The sequence below is a fragment of the Panthera pardus genome, unplaced genomic scaffold, assembly GCF_024362965.1.
Source record: "Panthera pardus isolate Hobbes unplaced genomic scaffold, ASM2436296v1 HiC_scaffold_21, whole genome shotgun sequence".
NCBI lineage: Eukaryota > Metazoa > Chordata > Mammalia > Carnivora > Felidae > Panthera > Panthera pardus.
In genome coordinates, this window is record NW_026526777.1 from 5987139 (window position 1) to 6009861 (window position 22723).

Below are 22723 nucleotides of genomic sequence, written 5' to 3' on the forward strand. Positions count from 1 at the left end.
TCAGATGGGAGGCTGATCAGAGACAGGCTCTGCTGACAGGAGGCCCCAGGCCTTCTTCTCAGCCCATTCACCCCATGAAGCATCTTACAAACCTTTTATTACCTTGTACTCTCTAATTCTTTACTTAGTGACCTTGACCCTCCCATCCCAGTCTCCTCCCTTTGGGGGGTCCTGCCCTAATCACTAAAGCCGTCATAAGAAGCTGGGTGCTGGGGAGATCCCTTTCTACCTGCCTGCAGGTATTAGAAATGGCGTGAATGGGATTCTTCTAGCATAGTGAACTAGAACTTTGTCACTTCGTTTCTCTGGAGACACCGTTATACCGTTAGGTTTAAGATTTCGGGTACGTTAGTACTGTGAGCGTGGAGGTCACATGATATGGGCCCAGACGGATGCTGTGCACACGGTGTTTCTTTATTGCAGTGAAGGAATGCTGAGCTTTACAGCAAGTGGTGGGCAAGTTTCCTCATTGTCCAGAGGAAGACATTACCTCATCTCTCAAGGTTTCTTGCTGGAAACAGCCCTGAGAAACGGCCTGGGTAAAGAGTGGTCAGGGCCTTGTATTCTTGGCATGCCCGGGAAGACGTATAGTAACACGACTCACAAGAGACCCTAGAGAAGTCCCTTTCAAGGAAAATACAAATCTAACGTAATTTATTTCCAGTGCAAAGCAACGCAGAGAAACTGTTAGAAAAATGGAGAGTGCCTGTGCTCTATTTTGGAAAAAAAAATTTCTTTTTCTTTTTTAATGACGCTTAAGCTGCTTGTGTTATCTGTGACACCCAAGAATGGGTTCTCTGTTAGGTCTAAGAGTGAGCTGAATATCCTTAAATGGTGTGGCCAGCTTAGATCTAAGAAGATAAATAATGAATAGATACATTTTGTGACTAAATTCCTTGACAACAAAGACATGGGATCATGATATTTCTGTAGGCTTTGAAAGTAAAGGAATCCATCAGAACAAATTCAACAGGAAGGATTTGGAGACCGAAAAAGCCATCCAGATTTTAGTAAAAGATTATTTCTGTGCTGACTGCTTTCTGGCTTTGCTGCTAGCAGGGACTCTGCAGATCAGAGAAGAACATGCTTTGTTAAAATATTTGTAGTTTCTCCTTAGATGGAGGTGTGGGCCTTCTAAAAATTTATCTTGAATAAGAACTTTGGCAAATCATTTCATTTGTGGTTACGGTGGTTTTGGAAAGGGAACAGAAGGTGTTTCTCCCCCCGCCCTGCTGGTACCGCACTTAGATTTGTGTCATTAGGTTAGATTTGTGAACTGTGGCAGCTGTGGCATTCATTGTTCTGTTTTTGGTTTTTTTTCAGTTTGGCATCTTGATAAGGTTAATAATTCTTGAAAAAAAATTTTTTTAACGTTTATTTTTGAGAGAGAGAGACAGAGCATGAGCAGGGGAGGGGCACAGAGAGAGGGAGGCACAGAATCCCAAGCAGGCTCCAGGCTCTGAGCTGTCAGCACAGAGCCCGACGCAGGGCTCGAACTCACGGACTCCAAGATCATGACCTGAGCCGAGGTCGGCCGCTTCACCGACTGAGCCACCCAGGCACCCCAGGAAATCATTATTTTTAAAGGGATGCTGATTTCCATCTTAATAAATAATTAATACTTAATTCCCTTTTCTCTGGTTTCTCTTCCTGCAACAACCTGTTCCTGAAGACAGTCCTTCCATGCCCCAGATGCTTTGTAGCTACTGGGTTCCCCTGTCCAGAAGCAGTCACTGTTACTAGTTTTTCATGCGTCATTCCTGAGACAGTTCCTTAATATATTGGTATTTACAGTTTTACCTATTTACCTATTTTACAGAAATGGTAACTAGTGTCTACATGCTGTCCTGCGCCTTCCTTTTCCCCTTCAGTATATCTTCGCGTACCTGCCATATCGGCACTTAGAACGTTTTCTTGTTCCTTTACTAGCTGCGTGGTGGCCTGTTTCGTTCGGGTGTCCTAATTACTTAAGGTTTTTTCTTTATAAGCAGTCCCTTCGTTGAATAACTTGATCCTCATTTAATTTTGTTTATGTGCAAGTATATCTGTAGGGGAAATTCCTAGAACTGAAATTCGAGGCAGAAGGTAGGTAGTTTTGACATTTTGACAGATATTGTCACATGGCCCTCCGTAGGGTAATTCTAATTTGTTCTTCCACCTTGAGTGTATGAGAGTGCCAGTCACAGGGCCATGGACAGTGTCTCCATACACAGCTCCCCTTTTCTTCACGTCCCCCCTTTCCTTGCATCATTGATTATAGTACTGGGTATGTGCATTTGTCTGGAGAGAGAGTCTGTAGCTTTCTATGTAATTTTTTCTTTTAATAGCTTGTTGAGATAAAGTTCACCTTTAAAAGATCTAAAATTTAGTGGTGTTCAGTATATTCACAAAGTTGTGCTATGGCAGGAGCTGCTATCTAATTGCAGAATGTTCTCATCCCCCTAAAAAGAACCTCCCTACCCATTAGTGGTCATTCCTATTCCCCTCCTCTCCCCAGCCCCTGGCAATCACTAACCTGCTTTCTGTTTGTATGGAATTGCCTGTCCTGGACATATTATGTCATGGAATTATACACAGGGTGGCCTTTTGTGTCTTCCTTCCTTTCTTTTTTTTTTCTCTCTCTCTCTTTCTTTCTTTCGTTCTTTCTTTCTAACTTTATTTATTTTGAGAGAGAGACAGAAAGAGAGAGCATGAGTGGGGAGGGGAAGAGAGAGAGAGAGAGAGAGAAGGAGAGAGAGAGAATCCCAAGCAGGCTCCACACTGTCAGCGCAGAAGAGCCTGATGTGGGACTCAACTCACAGACCATGTGATGGTGACCTGAGCCAAAACCAAGAGTTGGACGCTCAACCGACACAGAGAGAGAGAGAGAGCGAGCATGAGCAGGGGAGGGGCAGAGAGAGAGGGAGAGAGAGAATCCCAAGCAGGCTCTGTACTGTCAGCACAGAGCCTAATGTGGGGCTCGATCTCACAAACTATGAGATCATGCAAGAGTTGATGCTTAACCAGCTGCGCCACACAGGCGCCCCGAGATCAAAATCAAGGAGGCTTAACTGACTGAGCCACCCAGGCGCCCCCAAACCCTTTTTGATTTAGAGAGTATTTACAAATCAGTGAGAAAAATGCAAGTTAACCCAATAATCAAATGGATAAAATATGTGACTAGATAATTGACAAAGGAGAACGGCCAAGTATTTCGATGGCTGTCTATTCTGGAAGGGGCGTGCCCCCTGGAAGATATATTTTATGACTCTGTGAAAGAATATTAATTATTAATGGAGGAGAACTTTTGACTGGTTAAATAATGATATGCAAGGATTAAAAGTGTTAGGGTTAAAATTTTCTGTGGCTCTGCAGGTGTGTGTGTGTGCGTGGGCGCATGCGTGTTAGGCTTTGTATATGGTGATAATACTAATTATATTCATAATGATATCTCAAATATTTACAAGTTGCAGAAACAAACCATAAAATACTTTTTTTTAATTTTAATTTTTTAACATTTATTTATTTTTGAGAGAGACAGAGACAGAGTGTGAGTGGGGGAGGGGCAGAGAGAAAGGGAGACACAGAATCTGAAGGAAACTCCAGGCTCTGAGCTGTCAGCACAGAGCCTGACGCGGGCCTCGAACTCACGAACCATGAGATCATGACCTGAGCCGAAATCAAGAAACCATAAGAGACTCTTGACAATAGAGACCAAACCGGGCGTCAGTGGAGGGCGGCGGGTGGGGGATGGGCTGGGGGAGTGATGGGGAGGTTGAGGAGGGCACTTGTGTTGAGCATGTAAGATGCTTAGTTAGATGTAAGTGATGAATCGTTAAATTCTCCCGAAGGCGATACTACATTGTATGTTATATATATAACTAGCATTTATATAAAAATTTGAAGAAAACAATTAAAAAAAAATTGCAGAAACAGAAATTCTCCAGAGAACACCGGTACCATCACCCATTCACCTGTTAACATTTTACCCCGTTTGCTTTATTAGTTTGTTCCTTCTGCCTGTCTCTCCATCCGCACACATACTCGGTTTTCCCCCCTGAACTATTGTAGAGTAAGTTACATACTCTGTAGTCCTTTACCACCAAACATTTCAGTGTGTATTTTTTCAGAGTAGGGATAATCTCTTACATACCCACAGTATAGTTATAGTTATCAGCTTCATTCATTTACATTTGTAAAATACTTCAATCAACTGTCAGTATTACAGTTTTATCAGTTGACACAATAATCTCCTTTATTGAAAATTTTCCCTTTCGGTACAAGAACCAGTCAAGGGCCAGATACTGCATTTGGTTGTTATCTGTCTGTAGCTTCTTTAAATCTGGAACATTTCCATAATCCTTGTCTTTTTGACGCTGTAGGGGAATTCGGCTCTAATACAGTTTGATAAGTACTTCACATTCATATTGGGTTATAAATCATTTATTTTCACAGAGACCTATTTGATTCTTACAAAATCCTTGTAGAGTGGGTACTGTTGATTCCCATTTTACTGTGGAAGGAATCGGTTAGGTGTTTTAGCCAAGGTCATCTTGCTAAGATTGGCTACATTGATAAAGTAGTGTGTGCCACACTTGTCTAAGTGCCTGACTCACAGATATTTAAGCTTCCTAACAGCCCTTTGAGGTGAACGAGAGCCCCGATACATACAGAGTAAGGGGCAGACCGAGGGATCTTGGAGGAGTGTGAATTATACTTGGGCTGTTTTTCAGCTTCTGCAGCGATTAAAGGTGATTCCCAGGTTTTGTCTGTTTTGGTTTCGTAAGTCATTTTTAAAATTTAAAATCTGAAAATAGGAGCTGGGTTGTGGGCAGATATTTTCAATATTGCTTTATTTGCACAGTTTATCTGAGCAGCTGTGAGGCACATTGGCGATGGAGTTCAGAATTTTTGCCTCCTCACTCGATCTGTTCGTAGCTGCAGGGTAGCTCCCCTTACTGAACCTCCCGTATGTGTGGTACATTGTAGTTTACAAAGAACCTTTGTGTCCATTCGCTGTGTAATCCTCACCTGATCATCTGACCTGCTCCATCTGAGTTAGGATTCAAGCCTAGGCCTTGTCTCAGTCCAGTGCTCTTGTCACTACTCTGTGCTCCATTAACGGGGCTTTACTTTCAACGCAGCCCTGATGCAGCATGAATTTCAAATTATTACGTCTTAAAACTTGCTGCTGCCTTTTCTCTCCCTCTATAAATGTATTCTCTTAATTTGTAAAAATTTTCAGCACGTGGTTGTAAGTCTTGAGAGACAAAGTATAGAGACTGATCTTAGGTGAACAATGTGGTGATCTCAAAATCGACAGCAAAGTTAGTCTTACCCGTATCTTATGATGCAGTAGTCATTTCCGGGATATGTGGTAGTTCAGTATGGGTGGTTAGCATCAGTACTGGAACCGTTTTGGTTTGAGATTGAATGAGACCTTTAGGGGATTCACGGGATGGCTCTCAAGTTTTTGTCCACAGCCCACAGTCCGCAGTAAGAAATGTGTTTTACATCTTTCTCAACACACACGGTCTAGGGAGACAGTAAGTAAGCTCTTACTACATTTAAAGCATTCTGTTTCCTTTTATTTTATCCTGTGCTTTTCTGTCAAGTTTTTTTTAAGTCTCTTATGACCCACTAAATTTATCATGCTACTTGCTATTGGGTTATAATAGGTTCAAGAACACCATTCTGGTCTAACCCCCTTTTATTACTGCCGTGAAAACGGGCCCTGGGAGCAGAAAGGATTCTTCTAAGATCTTCCAGTTACTTCATTGCAGTCCTAGAGTAAGAATTAAGGACACCAGTTTCCGGTACTGTATTGTCATCTGATGACTTCAGTCACTGTTACTCTTAGGTGGCTGCTGACTTATTTCTGGGGCCGTGTGAAGCAGGGGAAACTGCTCCGAGGATCCCTGATGATCCCTGTACATAGGACGTCCTCCGTCCTTCAGGAGGCCGTGCCCGACTGCGCGGTTTGCCTGAGAGCGTCTGGTGGACGCTTCTGCCTTTGCCTTCTGCCGGTCCTTCCCCTTCGCTCAGAACAGGCGGTTGCGTAGGGCAGCCCGGGCCTGCAGTTAGCAGGGGTTGCGTCTGTTACCTTTTCTCACTCGTGAAATCATACTCCCTGTCCAAAGGCATTCCGCATTAAAAAAATAAAAGTTTGTAGGCTGAAGATTATTGCCTTGACTCTGCCAATTAAATGGCTCAGGTGGCCAGTAATGAAACTGCTTTATTTAATTTTTGGTGACCAGGAACTGGGTATAACACACACACACACACACACACACACACACACACACACACAATAGAAGGAGTAAAATGAAATTTTGGCTTTCTGTCATGAGATTTGAGAAGAGTACAGGTAGTATAAGTGGAAAGTTTCCCCTTTTCTGTTTTGAACAATTTTATGAGAAAAAGGGGAGTATTGTGTGTGTATATATATATATATATTTTTTTTTTTTTTTAAGGAGTTTTTTCTTTATTTTTTAAGTTTATTAATTTTGAGGGAGACAGAGACAGTGTGAGTGGGGGCAGGGGGACAGAGAGGGAGAGAGAGAGAATCCCAAGCAGGCTTCCTGCTGCCAGCGCAGAGCCTGATGTGGGGCTCGAACCCATGAAACCATGAGATGATGACCTGAGCCGAAATCCAGAGTCAGACGCTTAATCTACTGAGCTACTGAAGCCCCTCTTTCTTTTTCCCTTTTTTTTTTTTAAAGTTTATTTATTTATTTTGAGAGAGAGAGGGAAGGTGAGAGAGAATCCCAAGGAGGCTCTACACTGTCAGCACAGAGCCAGACGTGGGGCTCAAACTCCCAAACCATGAGATCATGACCAAAATCAAGAGTTGGAAGCTTAACTGACTGAGCCACCCAGGTGCCCCTAAAAGAGTTTTTATTTTTATTTATTTATTTTTTAGAAGTTTTAATTTTTAAGTCACTGTACCCAACATGGGGCTCAAACTCAAAACCCTGAGATCAGCAGTCACAGGCTCCATGGACTGAGCCAGCCAGGTGCTCCCAAAAGGGAGTATTCTTAAGATTCCCAAGAGAAATCAAATTAGAATACTTAATTGATTTGAATATTTAAAGTAAAGTTGTGGGGCGCCTGGGTGGCTCAGTCGGTTAAGTGGCCGACTTCGGCTCAGGTCATGATCTCGCGGTCCGTGAGTTCGAGCCCCGCGTCGGGCTCTGTGCTGATAGCTCGGAGCTTGGAGCCTGCTTCTGTTTCTGTGTCTCCCTCTTTCCCTTCCCCTCCCCCCCCATTCGTGCTCTGTCTCTCCCTGCCTTTCAAAAATGAATAAATGTTAAAAAAAATTTTAAAAGAATAGTAATAAAGTTGCCACAAATTAAATTTGCTAATGATTTTAGCTGTACACGTTTTTTTGGAATGTATTTGTAAATATATTTACTGTGATATGCAATAATATATGTTACATAAATTAGAAATGTGTGAGTTATAAAATGTGTGTGTTATATAAATCAGAAATTGGCTTTTAAATCAATTTCAAAGAGACAAAGTTTCTTTCTTCTTTTATTTAATGGAAAAATTGGGTTGTCTAATACGATGAAGGGTTAATCAGTGACCGTTTCTGCTTTAGGTATCAGTTTAGAGGGAGAGATTCACCGAAATAAGAAATAGAACCAAGGCAATGGCACCCATTAAGCCAGTGATTTCATCCATGGTGATCAGTACTTGATCTGGCTTGAGTTTGTGCGAGATGTTGGAATGTATTTTGTAGCATTAAAATATCCTATTTTTGTATCTGATTTAGCCATACAGGACTTTGAAGCTCATTTCTTAGCAACATCACAGAATCAAAAGTCTAGATGGTCTGTTTTTTTTATAAGAACATAATATAGTATTGCTTGATCGTGAACTTTTAAAATTAAACAAAATGCAAACGGATTTGGAATTTTGACTCAAATTGGTGGAGCCTTCAAAAGCAAAAGTACATGTTCATCTGTGAAAGTTCTTCTTTTCTACAAGTCTTTCTTACAGTCAAATGTTCGTTTAATAATGCAACGCCTTATTTTACAGTGTAGTGGCACTAAAGGGAGAGTATTTTATGGCTGTGAAGTTTTTCCTTTTTCTTTTTCTAAGCACAGTGCTTGATGGGAGAGTTGTCTGAAGCAGGATGATCAGAAGCAGGGACTGACGACCTCTTCGCTCATTTCAGTCCTGTTAAAGCATCTGACAGCCCTTAAGTGAGATGTGCCAATTGATTAATGAGCCAGAGTACTGATTTTATGTTTTCAGACTGCTAACACAGGAGATGAAGCATTGTAGATACACGTGTTTCCATAGCCTTCCTTTTCAGACAGGTACATAATGAAAGTAAGCACGGAGTTCACGAGGTTAGGGTGCCATGTTGAGATTCAGGACTTCCCATTTGGTATAAAAAGCAGTGTGAGGCTGTTATGTACCGGGATTGTGTGTGCTGGGCTTGGAGTCAGCTGCTCTAAGTTCTAGCTGTGGCACGTCCACTCTCCAACAGTGGATCCGATGAGGAGGCTTATTTTAAAGAATCTCGAAAACTGTAATAACTTCAACAGGAGGAGATTGATATAGAACATCAAGATAACTGAAATACCATGCGTTCTCATTGCATGTCAAGGATGATCATAATACATCCGGGGTGCCCGAGTGGCTCTGTTGGTTAAGCGTCCAACTCAGGTCATGGTCTCACGTTTTGTGAGTTTGAGCCCTGCATTGGGCTCCACGCTGACAGTGTGGAGCCTGCTTGGGATTCTCTCTCTCCCTCCCTCTCTCTCTGCCACTTCCTCGCTTGTGCTCTGTCTCTCTCAGAAAGAATGAACAAAAGAAATAAATTAAAAAAGATGATCATAATACATTCATGCAAAAATCAGTATACAAAATAGTAACTACAGTGTAATTTTTCTTGTAAAATATACCCCCCACCGGAAACACAAACACCATGGCTGTGTGTGTGTGTGTGTGTAGTCTGAAAATCATAATTTTTTGGTCTAGGAAATACAGAATAACTTAAATATTATACATTCAAATAGCTGAAGATAGCTTGCTGAGATGTAAAGTTGGAACTCTTATGTTTGGCAATTCCTGTGGGTTTCATTTATTTTTACTCTCTATCCTTTGTGTTTATTGGTAGTATTGAGTGTTTATTTTTGGAACTATTGTATCTTTTTCTCTGGGAAGCAATGAATGGCCACAGGTGGTTTTCATTTTTTTTAGCATGAGGCATGTGCACTGACAGCCTTTGAAACTCTCATGCTGTATAATGTGCAGGTGCTTTTATTGTTTATAGAAATTCCTAATCCTTGTTTGAAATTTATTAAATGGTGTGCCATCTGCAAGCCTCCCTAAATTCCGCAGATTAATTAGCCTTTAAAGTAAGGTTGCCTTTTATCTAACGTTAGTATAAACTCTTCCATCTGGGAACCTTCTCTTTCATGCGCTTGTTCAGTGTTCTGTATACTTTAGCACTCTGGAATTAAGTATTAATTATGGACCCTGGCCTTCTCAGTAACCATGAAGAGCACTAAGAATAACAGTAGACTGAACAAAGTGGCATTGTCCAGAGACTGCTTTGACGTGGTGAAGAATCATCCATCAGGGCTTGGCCGCTGCTGCGTGTGTGTGTGTGTGTGTGCGCGTGTGCGCACCGTGTTACTGTAGAGTGGGATGGTTACTCCTTAGGGAAGGTTTGCCGATGATGGTTACATAAATTGGCATTCCTATGAAGCTTCAGTAAAGGAAGGAAAAAAAGAAAAACAACCTCTTTTGACATCTCCTGTAGTTTTTTTTGTTTTTTTTTTCCCTTGTAGCTTCTGATTGAAAGTTTGTTGACAGTATTTGGTGCACAGAGATTGGCTTTGGCTCTTTCGAGGAAGTGTTGTGTGGGGTTGGAATTGTGTTATTATTTTAAAAGAAATCAGTATTATTCTGTTTACTGGTCTCACCAAGCCATTGAATGCCACAGAGTGGAACGTTTATTTTTTAAAGTCAGTTACAAAACATATAAAGTCAGTAGTTCAGTCATCTGTGTACTTTAAAAATAATCAGTTTAATATTATTTGGTGCTTTTTATGGACTTAATTTTGCTGCCTCACCCTCTGCCTCAAATAAATTAGACTAATGCTGTTAGTTCATTATGGACAAATAGGTTCCATAAGTTCTCACTTAGAAAATGTGATGCAAATAATTTTTCTCAGTAAGTTGAGATTATGGAAGATATTGTGGGTAGTAAGCAAAAATGTAGAATTACATAGTTTTGGCTTCTAATGTAAAAAATTGAGGTTGAGAGAGACTTAACACTCCCGAAACAGTTGAGAACATTAAAGGGTTCAGGTATATTTTCCAAACTATAAGGGCGTAAGACATTCAGGAAAGATGGTTTAGCATAAGCACAGTGTGGAGGACCCTGAGATTTCGGTTAGTGGAGGAGACCGCATTACAAACTGGCGTAGGTGGTATGGCTAAAGGAATGAATTAGGTGTGTGTGGAGATTGGGGGGTAGCCTCAAATGATAAGAATTTGGGTGTGGATTGAATGGTTGTTGGGTTAGGGCAGAAGGTTTGGTTATTTAGGGAGGTGGTCACATCATGGAAGGCCTTGAAAACAGGTGGCCAACTATGATGCATGAATAGCTTGTTTTTGCAATAGAATCGCAAGGTTTTTTGTTGTTGTTGTTTTGCAGGGTGACTAATCTTGCAGATGGCAGACAGGAAGAGATTGGAGACCATTGAAAATGTGTAGGAGACTATTGCAGTAGCCTGTAGGGATGTGGTAATGAGGGCCTGCTTTAGGAGGGTGACAGCAGGAACAGAGAGAACAGATTAAGTGAGACAGCACTGTCCCGGGAAGAAACTTGGTCATTAGCATAGCCTCAGTGCATATTTAGTGAGTGAATCGGATTGAGAGAGGGGATAAATATGGGGAATGAAGGAAAAATAAGTTGATGGTCACTTCCTCCTAGATATCTTGAGAGGCATTTATGACTGAGAGAAGATGGATAGATAAATCCAGATAGAGGGAGATGATGAGTTCAGTTTGTGGGAACTGAATTTGAAGTGATGGTAACTTTGCACGTAGAAGTGGCCTTATAAGCAGTTGGATACAGGGTTCTGGAAAATAGTCAATTCAGAGCCTGAGTGTAAAGGTGTGTGGATATGTACATATATGTATATGTCAGGACACTTTCTGAGTTTCGTTTCTTTTCTTTTTCTTTTTTTCCCCTGAGTTTCTAAAGGGAAAATTGGAAGATCAATAAATAAGCCTTAGAAAAACATCAGAAGAAACCATTTCACATTTAGGTTTTAGAAGGCCTTAACCATTTGATTTCATTTTGCTTTGCTTAATATTTTTTAAAACCTGTTTTCAAACAAACGTAACCTATGTTTCGAACAGATATGTTTTAAAGCAAACGTAACAGTCGTTTTTTTTTTTTTTTTTAGTTGCTTGTTTTGTTTGTTTTTTGCTATGAACAAAAAATAATTGTTAAATAAAAATCAGTCTATTCTGATCTGGTTCTAAAATTGGAATGTTTTGATTCATTGTAACTTTTTCTAGATTGCTGTACTAAGGAGACAGCAACGTATGATAAAAAATCGAGAGTCTGCGTGTCAGTCCCGCAAGAAGAAGAAAGAATATATGCTTGGCTTGGAGGCCAGGTTAAAGGCCGCGCTCTCGGAGAATGAGAAGCTCAAGAAGGAGAACGGGTCACTGAAGCGGCAGCTGGACGAAGTGGTGTCCGAGGTGAGGGCCAGCGACGCAGCCCCGACAAGATGGGTTCAAGCATTCTTTTTTCCTGAGAAACCATCGGGAATGGTGTGCGTTTTAAATTGTGTAAACTAAGAGTCCTAGGAAAAAGAGGGCGCGTTAAGCCCTAAAGCATTTGCAATCGGAATAAAAGCATTGGGAAAAGGAGCTCGCGAATTGTACCTCCCAGCCTGCGTTCAAAAGCTGTGTTTCCGGGGTACCCCTCTCTTTCTGACTAAGTGAATCGCCGTGAGGACCTTCAGTTGTCCCGCCAGGGCTTTCCTTTTAAAAAAGAAAATACAGGGGTGCCTGGGTGGCCCAGTCGATTAAGTGTCCAACTTCGGCTCAGGTCATGATCTCCCAGTTTGTGGGTTCGAGCCCCGCATCGGGTTCTGTGCTGACAGCTCGGAGCCTGGAGCCTGCTTTGGTTTCGGTGCCTCCCTCTCTTCTCTGCCCCTCCCCTGCTCATGTTCTGTCTCTCTCTGTTTCTCAATATATAAACGGTTAAAAACAAATTTTAGAAAGAAAATACAAAATAAAATTTTAAATTGTTTCTCTGTCCACCTGACCCCCATTATGTTTTTTGCGTGTTGTTGCCATGCTGGTCCCGATAAAGTCGACCTTCCCCTTGATTCTGTTCCTGAAACCTGCAGTTTCAGGATTTGCCACTGCAACGCTGTCTGGAACCGAATGGATGCCTGTGCCCAATGAGTGGGCTTCTTCCATTGGGGTTCTCTGTTTTGCCCTGAGCGCACGGGAGATTTAAGAGACAGGGGAAAAAAACTACAGATGTATCTGAAAATTCTTTGAAGACCCATAGAAGTGTTAAATGGTTGAATTCTTTCCTTTTGGGGGGAAGAGGAAAGTGCAACAGTGGCCACTATGTTTCTTTTCTCCTGCTCCTTTGTTTTTCTCTGCTACCATTAGGGAACTAAGAAGGCTGCGCTCTAGCCTTGTGAAAGGTACCATTTCCTCACCTTTGAGGTTTGTTTATTATTATTATTATTATTATTTTTTTTTAACTAATAACTGCTGAAGAGGAGTGTGCTTATCTTACCCGTTGCTTTTTGCGAGATTAGTGTGTAGTTTAACCGTATTTGACATGGTTATTTCTTTCAGAACCAGAGGCTTAAAGTTCCTAATCCGAAACGAAGAGCTATCTGTGTGATGGTGGTGTTGGCGTTTATAGTGCTCAACTATGGACCCATGAAGTGAGTGTGTTTTGTCTGCAAACACTGTTTATTTATTTTGGATACAAACACTAAAAATTTTAGTTCTCATTGTTTTCACCTCTAGTCATAAGCGAGGGAAAAACAGATTTGTTTTGTTTTCCTCGGAGACATTATTTAGGTAAGAAGAAAGGAGAAGAAAGACTCGTTCCTCTTCCTTGTTCTTCCCCTAAGTCTAGTGGAAAAACCATGTCGTTTAATGGAGAAAGCCTCAAGTGATTAAACAGATCGGTGGTGAGGCAGAGTTCGAGCCCCGCGTCGGGCTCTGTGCTGACGGCTTGGAGCCTGGAACCTGCTTTGGATTCTGTGTCTCCCTCTCTCTGCCCCTCCCCCACTCATGCTCTGTCTCTCACTCTCAAGAAAAAAAAAAAAAGAAAATTAAATTAAAAGATTAAAAAAGAATTAAAAAGAATACGGAACCATTCCATGTAAACATAAGTGACATTTTTATGGAAAATAACTATTTTCCAGACCCTCAAAAATTGAGTGAGAGGAGTAGCATTATTTTATTTATATTTGCCAAAAATCTTGATAGAAGCCAGCTCTGTTCTCCTGTTTCTTCCTGTAATCCATTGTGATAAATTGTTTTGGTTGAGATAAATGAAGAAAATCTAGATACCCATAGGTATGTAGTTGAAAAGGGGAGAACCTTGCTGACCCTTTGAAAGAATCTTGGGATCCTCAGGGCCTCACAGAACTGCCGACTTAATTTCTTTAACTGTTCTCCTATTAATGGGCATGTAGGTTATTTTGAGTTATACAAATATATATATACGTATTAAATATGTACCAGATATACATTTTAAACACATAAATGTTTATGTGCCCATATAAAAATATAGTTATGTAAAACACATAGATCTAAAATGTATACATATAACATGTATTCATATATATATGTAGAAAAAGTATATATTGTGCGTATATATTTATTAGAGTCTAAGTATTCTAATTCATACCTCAGAATATCTGGAATCGTGATGGAGTCTGCCAGATTGCCTCAAGTGCTGTGTGCTCCTTTCGCATCTAGGCTATTATATAAGGTGCTTATTTATTCATTCAGTCACACATCCGGCAGATATTTATAAGGTACTTACAATTTGCCAGGTAGTGAGTAAGGAGCCAGGGATGCGAACACGAATACGAGTACAGACTAGTAAAAGCAGTGGATACGGAAACAACTGTAGCACTAGTAAGACTTACGTAGATGTCATCTCAAGATGTGGGCCTACTCTTGAAGGGACACAGAAGTACCCAGTAACTCTGATAATGACCGTCTCGGAGGCTTTATGCAGTAGCATTCGATGAACAGTAAAGAGGACGGGGTTGGGGATAGGTGTTGTTTTGTAAGCCCTCATGAGTTAATAGAGATTTGGGGGGGGGAAAGAGAAATTTATTTATTTTTAAAAATATTTGTTTATTTGGAGAGAGAGTGAGAGCTTGAATATGCGTGCGTGAACAGGGGAGGGGCAGAGGGAGGGAGAGAATCCCAAGCAGGTTCCGTGCCCAGCACAGAGCCTGAAGTGGTCTCGATCTCACAGCTGTGAGATCGTGACCTGAGCTGAAATCGAGTCAGATGTTTAATTGACTGAGCCACCCAGGTGCTCCTCACTTATTTATTTTTGAGACAGAGTGAGAGAGTGGGGGAGGGGCAGAGAGAGGGAGAGAGAGAGTCCCAAGCAGGCTCTGCACTGTTGGTGCAGAGCCCAACATAGGGGTGGATCCCACGAACCATGAGATCATGACATGAGCCCGTGTCAGGAGTCGAATGCTCAACTGACTGAGCCACCCAGGTGCCCCAGAGACAAAGACAAAATGTTTTTTGATGACTTAATGATTTTTACATCTGAGGATGAAGGGGGTGTGGGGGGGGATGGCTCTCATTTCTGTGAACAGAGGATTGATTGATTTTGGAAGGAGGAGACAGACGATGGTCCCATTTTATCAAGATGGTTTTGTGTCCAAAAAATTGGACGGTACAAACAGCAAAATTGAGAATGGAGAAAGCTCAAATACTTGAATATCCTGAGGAGTAGCCAGAGGAGATCTGTGTCTGTTTCTTCGTGGAGGCTTTTGGAACAGAAAGCCAAGAAGTACTGGGCAGATCTGGGAAGTGTTCAAGTTTAAAAAAAAAAGCATGCTTTAAAAGACTTAGATCGAAGAAAAGCAGCAAAGAGCTGGAGGGAATGAAGAAATATCAAAGTATCTTAACAGGTTGGGATTTGTCCAGACACCGAGAAGAAAGGAGAAAAGAAACTGGCCATGAAACTCCTCAAAAGCCAGGAACTGTTTCTTCTAGAGAAAGTCTGGCACGGATGGGAAAGCATCAAAGCTGAGAGGGCAGCACGAGCGGTCCGAAGGACTGACCCGTGCCCCCCTGCACCAGACGTTGGCGGTGTTGCTGCTCCATCCCGTATGGTCCTGGGAAGCTTGCTTGATTGACCCTGTCATTTGCAGCCCCTTCACTTCAAGACTGAAGATCTGCTCAGGCTGGGAATCTTCCAGAGGAGCAGGAACTCCCCAATTGAACCTTACTAGCACCACCTGGAACGTATTTGGTGACTGACTTCCACATTATGGCCTGGATCTGTACACCTTGAGCGTTACTGTGTTGTCATTGGTACGGAAAAAAGCAAGACAGTGAGTTCTAACCGAGCTTCTCTCAAGTCCCACAAAACTAAGTCTGGCCAGACAAAGAGACACTTTAATGAGAATGAGAGACTTCCAAAGCATTTTAAATTTAGGAAACAGAACTCTTTCAGAACAGACCACGTTTCCATAATAAAGTTGTTAGTGTGGTTTCAGATGTTCAACGTAGCATTGACCTTCTGGGCCATATAGGTATGGGTCCAAGTGAAAAAATCTATAATACACAAGTTTGCTGAATATAAGTATGCCTTAAGCATTGTCTGAAGGCGCTTGGTGATGAAATGTAAATACATCTCACATCTAAAGTAAGAGAGTTTCGTGCACCAAAACTGACTCGTTTGAAGCATCTTCGGTTACTGAATAGTCATCACACAGAAAAAGAAAATAAACCAAACAGACTTTAAAAGGGTTAATTTTTCTGACCTTGTTGATGTTGTGTGGATGGCAAAGACGGCATCTAGCTGTTTCTGGCACACGATTCAAAGAGCTGTCCCGCTCTGGGTGGTCCATGAAAGTAGTAACTCTGGGCAGCAGGGAATGGTTAACCGGAACAAGTATGCATTGGTAGGAAACCCCCTTTTTACTCACTACTCGTTGGGGTTGAGTCTATGTTCAGTAGTTCTGTTTTACTTTTTTTTTTTTTTATGTGTATTTTTGAGGGGGAGAGAGAGAGAGAGAGAGAGCACACGTGTGAGCAGGGGAGGAGCAGAGAGAGGGAGACAGAGAATCCAAAGCAGGCTCAGGCTCTGAGCTGTCAGCACAGGGCCTGACGCAGGGCTCCAACTGACGAACCTTGAGATGGTGACCTGAGCCGAAGTCGGATGCTTAACCGACCGAGCCCCACGTTAGTCCTATTGTATAGTCGAAGGGCCAGAAATTTAACCAAGGTCTCTTTTTAAAAATTATCATTGAAAACTCTGCCTTCTCTTCTATGCCATAGTTTTTCTCTACCATTGTCCAAGAAACCTTAAGGACTTGTATTTTTGGTAGCATATTGGGCTAGAGGTAAGGAGAAACTCTTTGCAGTTCAATATGTCAGAAAATGCTGGATTAAAAAATCAAAACTCTTATGTAATGGCTGAACTGAAGACAAAGTAAGGCCTTCTCAGAGGTCAGAAATTTAAGGTAACATGAATGCATTGATAGGCTAGCATTGGAGGTGGTGCTTGTCCTAGAGTTATTTCCTGATCTTTTGGCCTAGAGTCTGACAACAGGAAAGAAAGCTCTGGGGTTCTAAAGAAAGTAGGAAGTCACACCTGAGCCCCGTACCCCCTTCCCAAACCCAAATAAAGCTGGAACTTCCCAAAAATGACATTGTTAGTTGCCAAAAGAGGGGGGGAAAGTAGATTGTTCCACCACAGAGGGAGAGTGTTGGTAAGTCCCTGTCTTGGTACTGGCTTCGAGGAGAGTGGACATAAAGACAAACAAAAGTCCTCTGGAGAATTCATTATCACCAGCCTTAACTCGTACAGGTTTGAGCCTGCATTTATACTACTGTTGTGACACCCCAAAAAACCAAACCAAAAATTTGGTTTAAGTGGCCCTGTGTTGGCACCACTAGGCTCCCAGCAGATACAAATGCAAACTCTTCTCAAGGAAGGCACTTTAAACATCCATCCTGAAAAAATTGCTGCAGATACAGTTCCAGTTGAACATGAGCCAACATCCCATTTTCTCCCCCAACTCATGAAACCAGCTAGGAACCCAGCCACCATGAACAAGAGTTAGAACAGAGTCAGACTCTGAGGACTACGGGTATTCGAATCAACAGATACAGACTGCTAACTATGTTAAATAAGAAAGGGAGTTAAAGAATGACGAAGAAACCAAAGACTCAGAATTGATCCAGACATTTTGAAAAAAAAACATCTAGAAATGTGATAATAAGTTCAAAATAGAAAAACATGGGGCGCCTGGGTGGCTCAGTCGGTTAAGCGTCCGGCTTCGGCTCAGGTCATGATCTCGCGGTCCGTGAGTTCGAGCCCCGTGTCGGGCTCTGTGCTGACAGCTCAGAGCCTGGAGCCTGTTTCGGATTCTGTGTCTCCCTCTCTCTCTGACCCTCCCCCGTTCATGCTCTGTCTCTCCCTGTCTCAAAAATGAATAAACGTTAAGAAAAACAATGACCAGGTTAAAACAACAAAATAGGCACCTTTGGAGAAAGAAATAGCGAATGAGAACACAGGGCTGAAGCAAAACAGCATAAGAGAGAGAGAGGAGATGGCAAGCATGACAGGGACCAAGAGACTTGAGGCCACACTACCATGGCCACGTAATCAAGGTAACATCGGTCGGGAGACATGCTGATGGTCTTGTACCTCCTGAGGTGATACAGGATACAGTGACACTCACGTGACATTCTGGCCAAAAATGTATACCCTTAATTTTCTCATGAGAAAACAGCTAAATCCACACAGAGGGGATAATGTGTAAGATAAATGGCCTACCAGCTTAAGTGTCAGCGTATTCAGGAAGAAGGAAAATAATTGAAAGAAGGTTTGAGACAGAAATGAATGGCCAGCAACGACAAAAATAATAGTTGTGGATGAAGCATTTTAAAAAGTCGATGATCTAAAACATTAACAATGTTTAGCTTGCAAGGTTGAAGCACATCAAGGTGGGAGAATTTTCTGTACAATAATACCTGATAAGTTGGGAAAGGTGTGATCCAAGTTAAAACACTCAAAGTTCTTAGTCTTGTTTGGGAAGTAGGTAAAGATATTGATTGTTTAGACTTGTTAAATTACATTAGTCCCTAACAAAATACAGTTGAAGTGTATCCTTTCAAACTCTAGTGGAAGCAACATCACTGAATGAGGTGGACAGACTCAACCCCAAAAAAGGCATGAAAAGAGGGAAAGAAACTACTAGATTCTGAAAGCCCAAAATGTGATAGAAGAAATGAATCTAGGACATTATGCGTAATCACAATATGTGAAAATGGACTGAACCCTGCATTTAGAAGGCACAGATTGTCAGACTGGATGGGAAGAAGGCAGAATTCAACTTTATGCTTTTTTACAAGAGAAACACCTAAAAGTATCAAGCTGCAGAAAGTCGAAGTTGGAAAGTCAGGGGATGGATGGGGTGCCTGGGTGGCTCAGTCGGTAAGCATCTGACTCTTGGTGTCGGCTTAGGTTGTGATCTCACGGTCGTGAGATTGAGCCCCAGGTCCCCCTCTGCGCTGTCAGATTCTCTTGGGATTCTCTCTCTTTCCCTCTTTCTCTGTCTCTGCTCCACTCATGCTCGCTCTCTCTCTCTCTCTCTCTCTCTCTCAATATAAATAAATAAACATAAAAAAAGTCAAGGGATGGATGGAAAAAGCAAATAGTTGCCAAAAGAATCTGGAGTTGCTTTATTTGTTCATTAAAATAATTTAATATTCATTTATTATTTTTGAGAGAGCATGAGAGAGAGAAGGAGACACAGAATCTAAAGCAAGGCTCCAGGCTCTGAGCTGTCAGCACAGAGCCCTACGCGGGGCTCAGACTCACAAACCATGAGATCATGACCTGAGCTGAAGTCAGACGTTTAACCGACTGAGCCACCCAGGTGCCCCTGGCGTTGCTTTATTAATATCAGGCAGATATACTTTAAGGAGAAAGCATTATTAGATATAATCACTTATCGATTAAAAGGTTAGTTTACCAGGAAGATCTAATAATTCTAAATTAGTATATAGCTTGCAATATATAGAACTATGGGGAAAACTGGCATTCCACTGCCATAGTGGGAAATTTTGAGTGTACCTCTGCCTTGATAGACCACAGTGAAAAGAAAATCTGCAAGTGTGTAGAAGGTTTGAATATTATCATTATGAAACTTGATGTAATGGCCATTTACATAATTACCGCATTTACCAACACACGGTTTTTGAACTCTAGGTGGAAATGTTAAAAGAGAGAATTGATCTGTGCTAAATCATAAAGGAAGTCTCGACAAATTTCGTAGATTAACACGTAGACTATATTCACTGCTGGTGTAATTAAAGTCGAACAGTAACAAAAAGATAAGAACCTCCTACGCTCCTAACACCTAAAAAACACACTTTTAAGTAAGTCATAGATCAAAGGAGAAATTAAAACGGAATTATTACCGAATGGTGCTAAAAATGCTATTCATCAGACCTTGTAGGAAGTATATTGTGTGGAATAAGCAAATTGTAGAAGAGTATTTGCAGTAGTCAAGTAAGCATTGAGCACGTTTAAGTCACATCAAGGCCAGCCTGAGTATTGTGCCCCGTGCTGCCCAATCATCCTGTCTACATGCCATAGAACTTGCCACCTTGTGCCTGTTATTTGTTGGTATCTGGGTCTTCGCTACTATAGCTTCTGTGTTGTTTTCTTTCCTTTTTTTTTTTTTTTTTTTTTTTTGAGCAGCTGTGCCTCCGTGCACTTTCTGTATCCTCAGCACCTAGCACGACATGTACAGGACATGACAGACGCTAAAAAAGTGCCGCCCTGACTCACTAAGATTCAGGACTTTGTCAGCCTGATGGGGAGAGATGGGCATTCCCGGTAAAGGCGGTGCTGTGAGCGGATGTTCAGGGAGGATGGCTTTCACCTGCCGTGAGCAGCAGTCAGAGATGGCTGGCGCTCACCTGGCTTCTAGATCATGCTTGAAGTAGTGTAGCCACTTAATGAATATTTGTTGGATGTAGTTGAGGGGCCAAACAAGGGAACGAGTGCATGATTGCACGCGAATGAGCGTAGACCGGGGGGGTGGGACACAGCAGGGCTGAAAGGGTGGGCTGTGGCCAGTTCGTACACGGGGGCAGGGGGTGGGGCATCCTATTCCTGCAGAGGAGAAGGCCTAACATGGCACGTATTGTGCTGGTGACTGCTGAGTGGCGCGTGTTGTGAGCGTCTGCCGGGAAGGGGACGTACGTGGACAGAGTGATCACAAGGGAAGGCTTCACCGGGGAGAGTGAAATTCGAGATTTATAAGGAGAGGAGGGACAGACGTTCCATGGGAAGCGGAGGGCACATGACACGAGCCAGGGCATAATACAGACGTGGGAAAGACGTTATTTCCCCATTTCTACCCTTTTTGTTGCCTTAGAAAAAACAATAAGTAACATAAGGCAAAAAAAAAAAAAAAAAGCCTTTTCACCTCCTGGGCCTTTTATGACTAAGTTTTCTAATTTTTTTTTCTGGTTTTATGTTTTTTATGACACCTTAATTTGCACAGCCTTTGTTTTTATCTCATTATTACTACCTTCCGCATTATAAGTGTAGTTTCTTCTAATCATTTTTCACACACTGAACTTTCTAATGGGTGTTGAAATTGGATAGGATATAATATAAATGGTTATCCGGTTTACATTTTGTGAGAATGAGGAAGAGATATTTTCATTGTAGGGGGGATGCTTAATGTTTAGAATTTCCTCCTCTTGGGTCCCTGCTAAATTAAAGCAATGTTCAAAGATTATACCTCGGGCGCCTGGGTGGCTCATTTGGTTAAGTGTCTTGACTGTGGCTCAGGTCATGATCTCACGGTTCATGAGTTCAAGCCCTGCATCGGGCTCTGTGCTGACAGCTTGGAGCCTGGAGTTTGCTTCGGATTCTGTGTCTCCCTCTTTCTCTGCCCCTCCCCTGCTCATGCTCTGTCTGTCTGTCTCTCTCTCTCAAAAATAAATAAACATTAAAAAAAAATTTTTTTTAAAATCATACCTGCTGTTGGTCATACAGAGGCGTGGATTTCATTGCTACTCCGTGCTGATGTGTTTCTGTTTTGTTGTTATTTTAAATTTGTCCCTCAAGACCATTTTGACACTGGGGAGGTTTAACTCTCCCCCATACCTCAGGAATTGATGTAAATCTCAGCCTTGTACAGATATCCAGGAAATAGGGTAGGGTGGAGAGAATGAGCAGTGTTCCTTTTAGACATTTGTAAAAATATTTCTTGGTGGAGGGAAGTTGAATTAATTTAAGAAAAGCGGGGGAAGTAAAGGAAGAGAAAAGGAAAATGGGTTAATCTTGGTGGAAGAAAAGACTCTCCAAAAGGTTCTGTTGGCAGCATGAAGTTTAACCAGCGATAAGTCGTGTTGACAATACTTCCATCTTTATAGAACAGGGTGTTTAAAGCTGGTTGGAGAAACCTCAGTCTGAGCCCTACGTGCAGTCTGTCATTTATTGTCGTGAGTTTTGTTGACTGTTGGGTGATGACACGGACCACGGGTTTTTGATGCAGAAGTTTGTCTGGAGGTTTTGCAAATTTTACTTGCCTCCTTAAAAGTTTGGATGAAAAAAAAAGTTGGGATGATCTTTTTGTTAAATTCTCTCATAGTCGTTCGCAGCCATGACTGTACGTTAATAATCAGTAGGAAATCTTCAAAAGGGAGGAGCCCTGCCCAAAACTTGTGGAATCTGGTAGGATGGGTCTAATTCATTTGCTCTGAAACACAATGTTTTTCCCCCAGGGAGTCTGAAGTATGTCCAGAGTTGAAAATTGTGTATAGTGTAGTATTTCTTTCTTTCTCTACATTGGCCTCTGTAGAAATTATAAGAGCATTTATCCATTGAATTAGAAGATAATCTACATAGGAGAAGTTTTATTAAATCTCTGGACAGACACCTCTGTGTTTATAGGTTTGCCTTCTGTAATTGGGGAAATGTATGGACCTCTGGTTTGGACTGAGTGAGACCATAGCATAACCTTGTAAGAGGCACTTCTTCCTGGCACACAGGACTGCAGTGTATAGATTCCTTTGGTATGTTTTCTCTTTCCTATTTTATTTTATTATTATTATTAAAAAAAATTTTTTTTAACATTTATTTATTGAGAGACAGAGAGACAGAGAGACACAGAGCGTGAGCAGGGGAGGGGCAGAGAGAGGGGGAGACACAGAATCCGAAGCAGGCTCCAGGCTCCGAGCTGTCAGCACGGAGCCCGACGCGGGGCTCGAACCCACAAACTGCGAGATCACGACCTGAGTTGAAGTCGGTCACTTAACCAACTGAGCCACCCAGGCAACCCTCTCCTTCCTATTTTAAAAGTCACTGTAGTCATTCTCCTTTTCAGAAAACACAAAGCAGTATCTCAAGGAGATTTTGAACATGCTGGGTCTTAAGAAAAAATAACAAGTGTTTGAAGTGGATGATGCTTTTTCCTTGTTTGTTCCGGGT

At 41.8% G+C, this 22723-nt stretch overlaps 1 protein-coding gene across 1 annotated transcript in view; it reads left to right on the top strand.

Moving 5' to 3' along the window:
- Positions 1 to 22723, top strand: part of ATF6 (activating transcription factor 6) — a 201545-nt gene that overhangs the window by 34341 nt on the left and 144481 nt on the right. Inside the window, 2 exon segments of the mRNA XM_019465772.2 lie at positions 11533 to 11718; positions 12841 to 12932. Coding sequence (XP_019321317.2) covers positions 11533 to 11718; positions 12841 to 12932 — 278 coding nt within the window.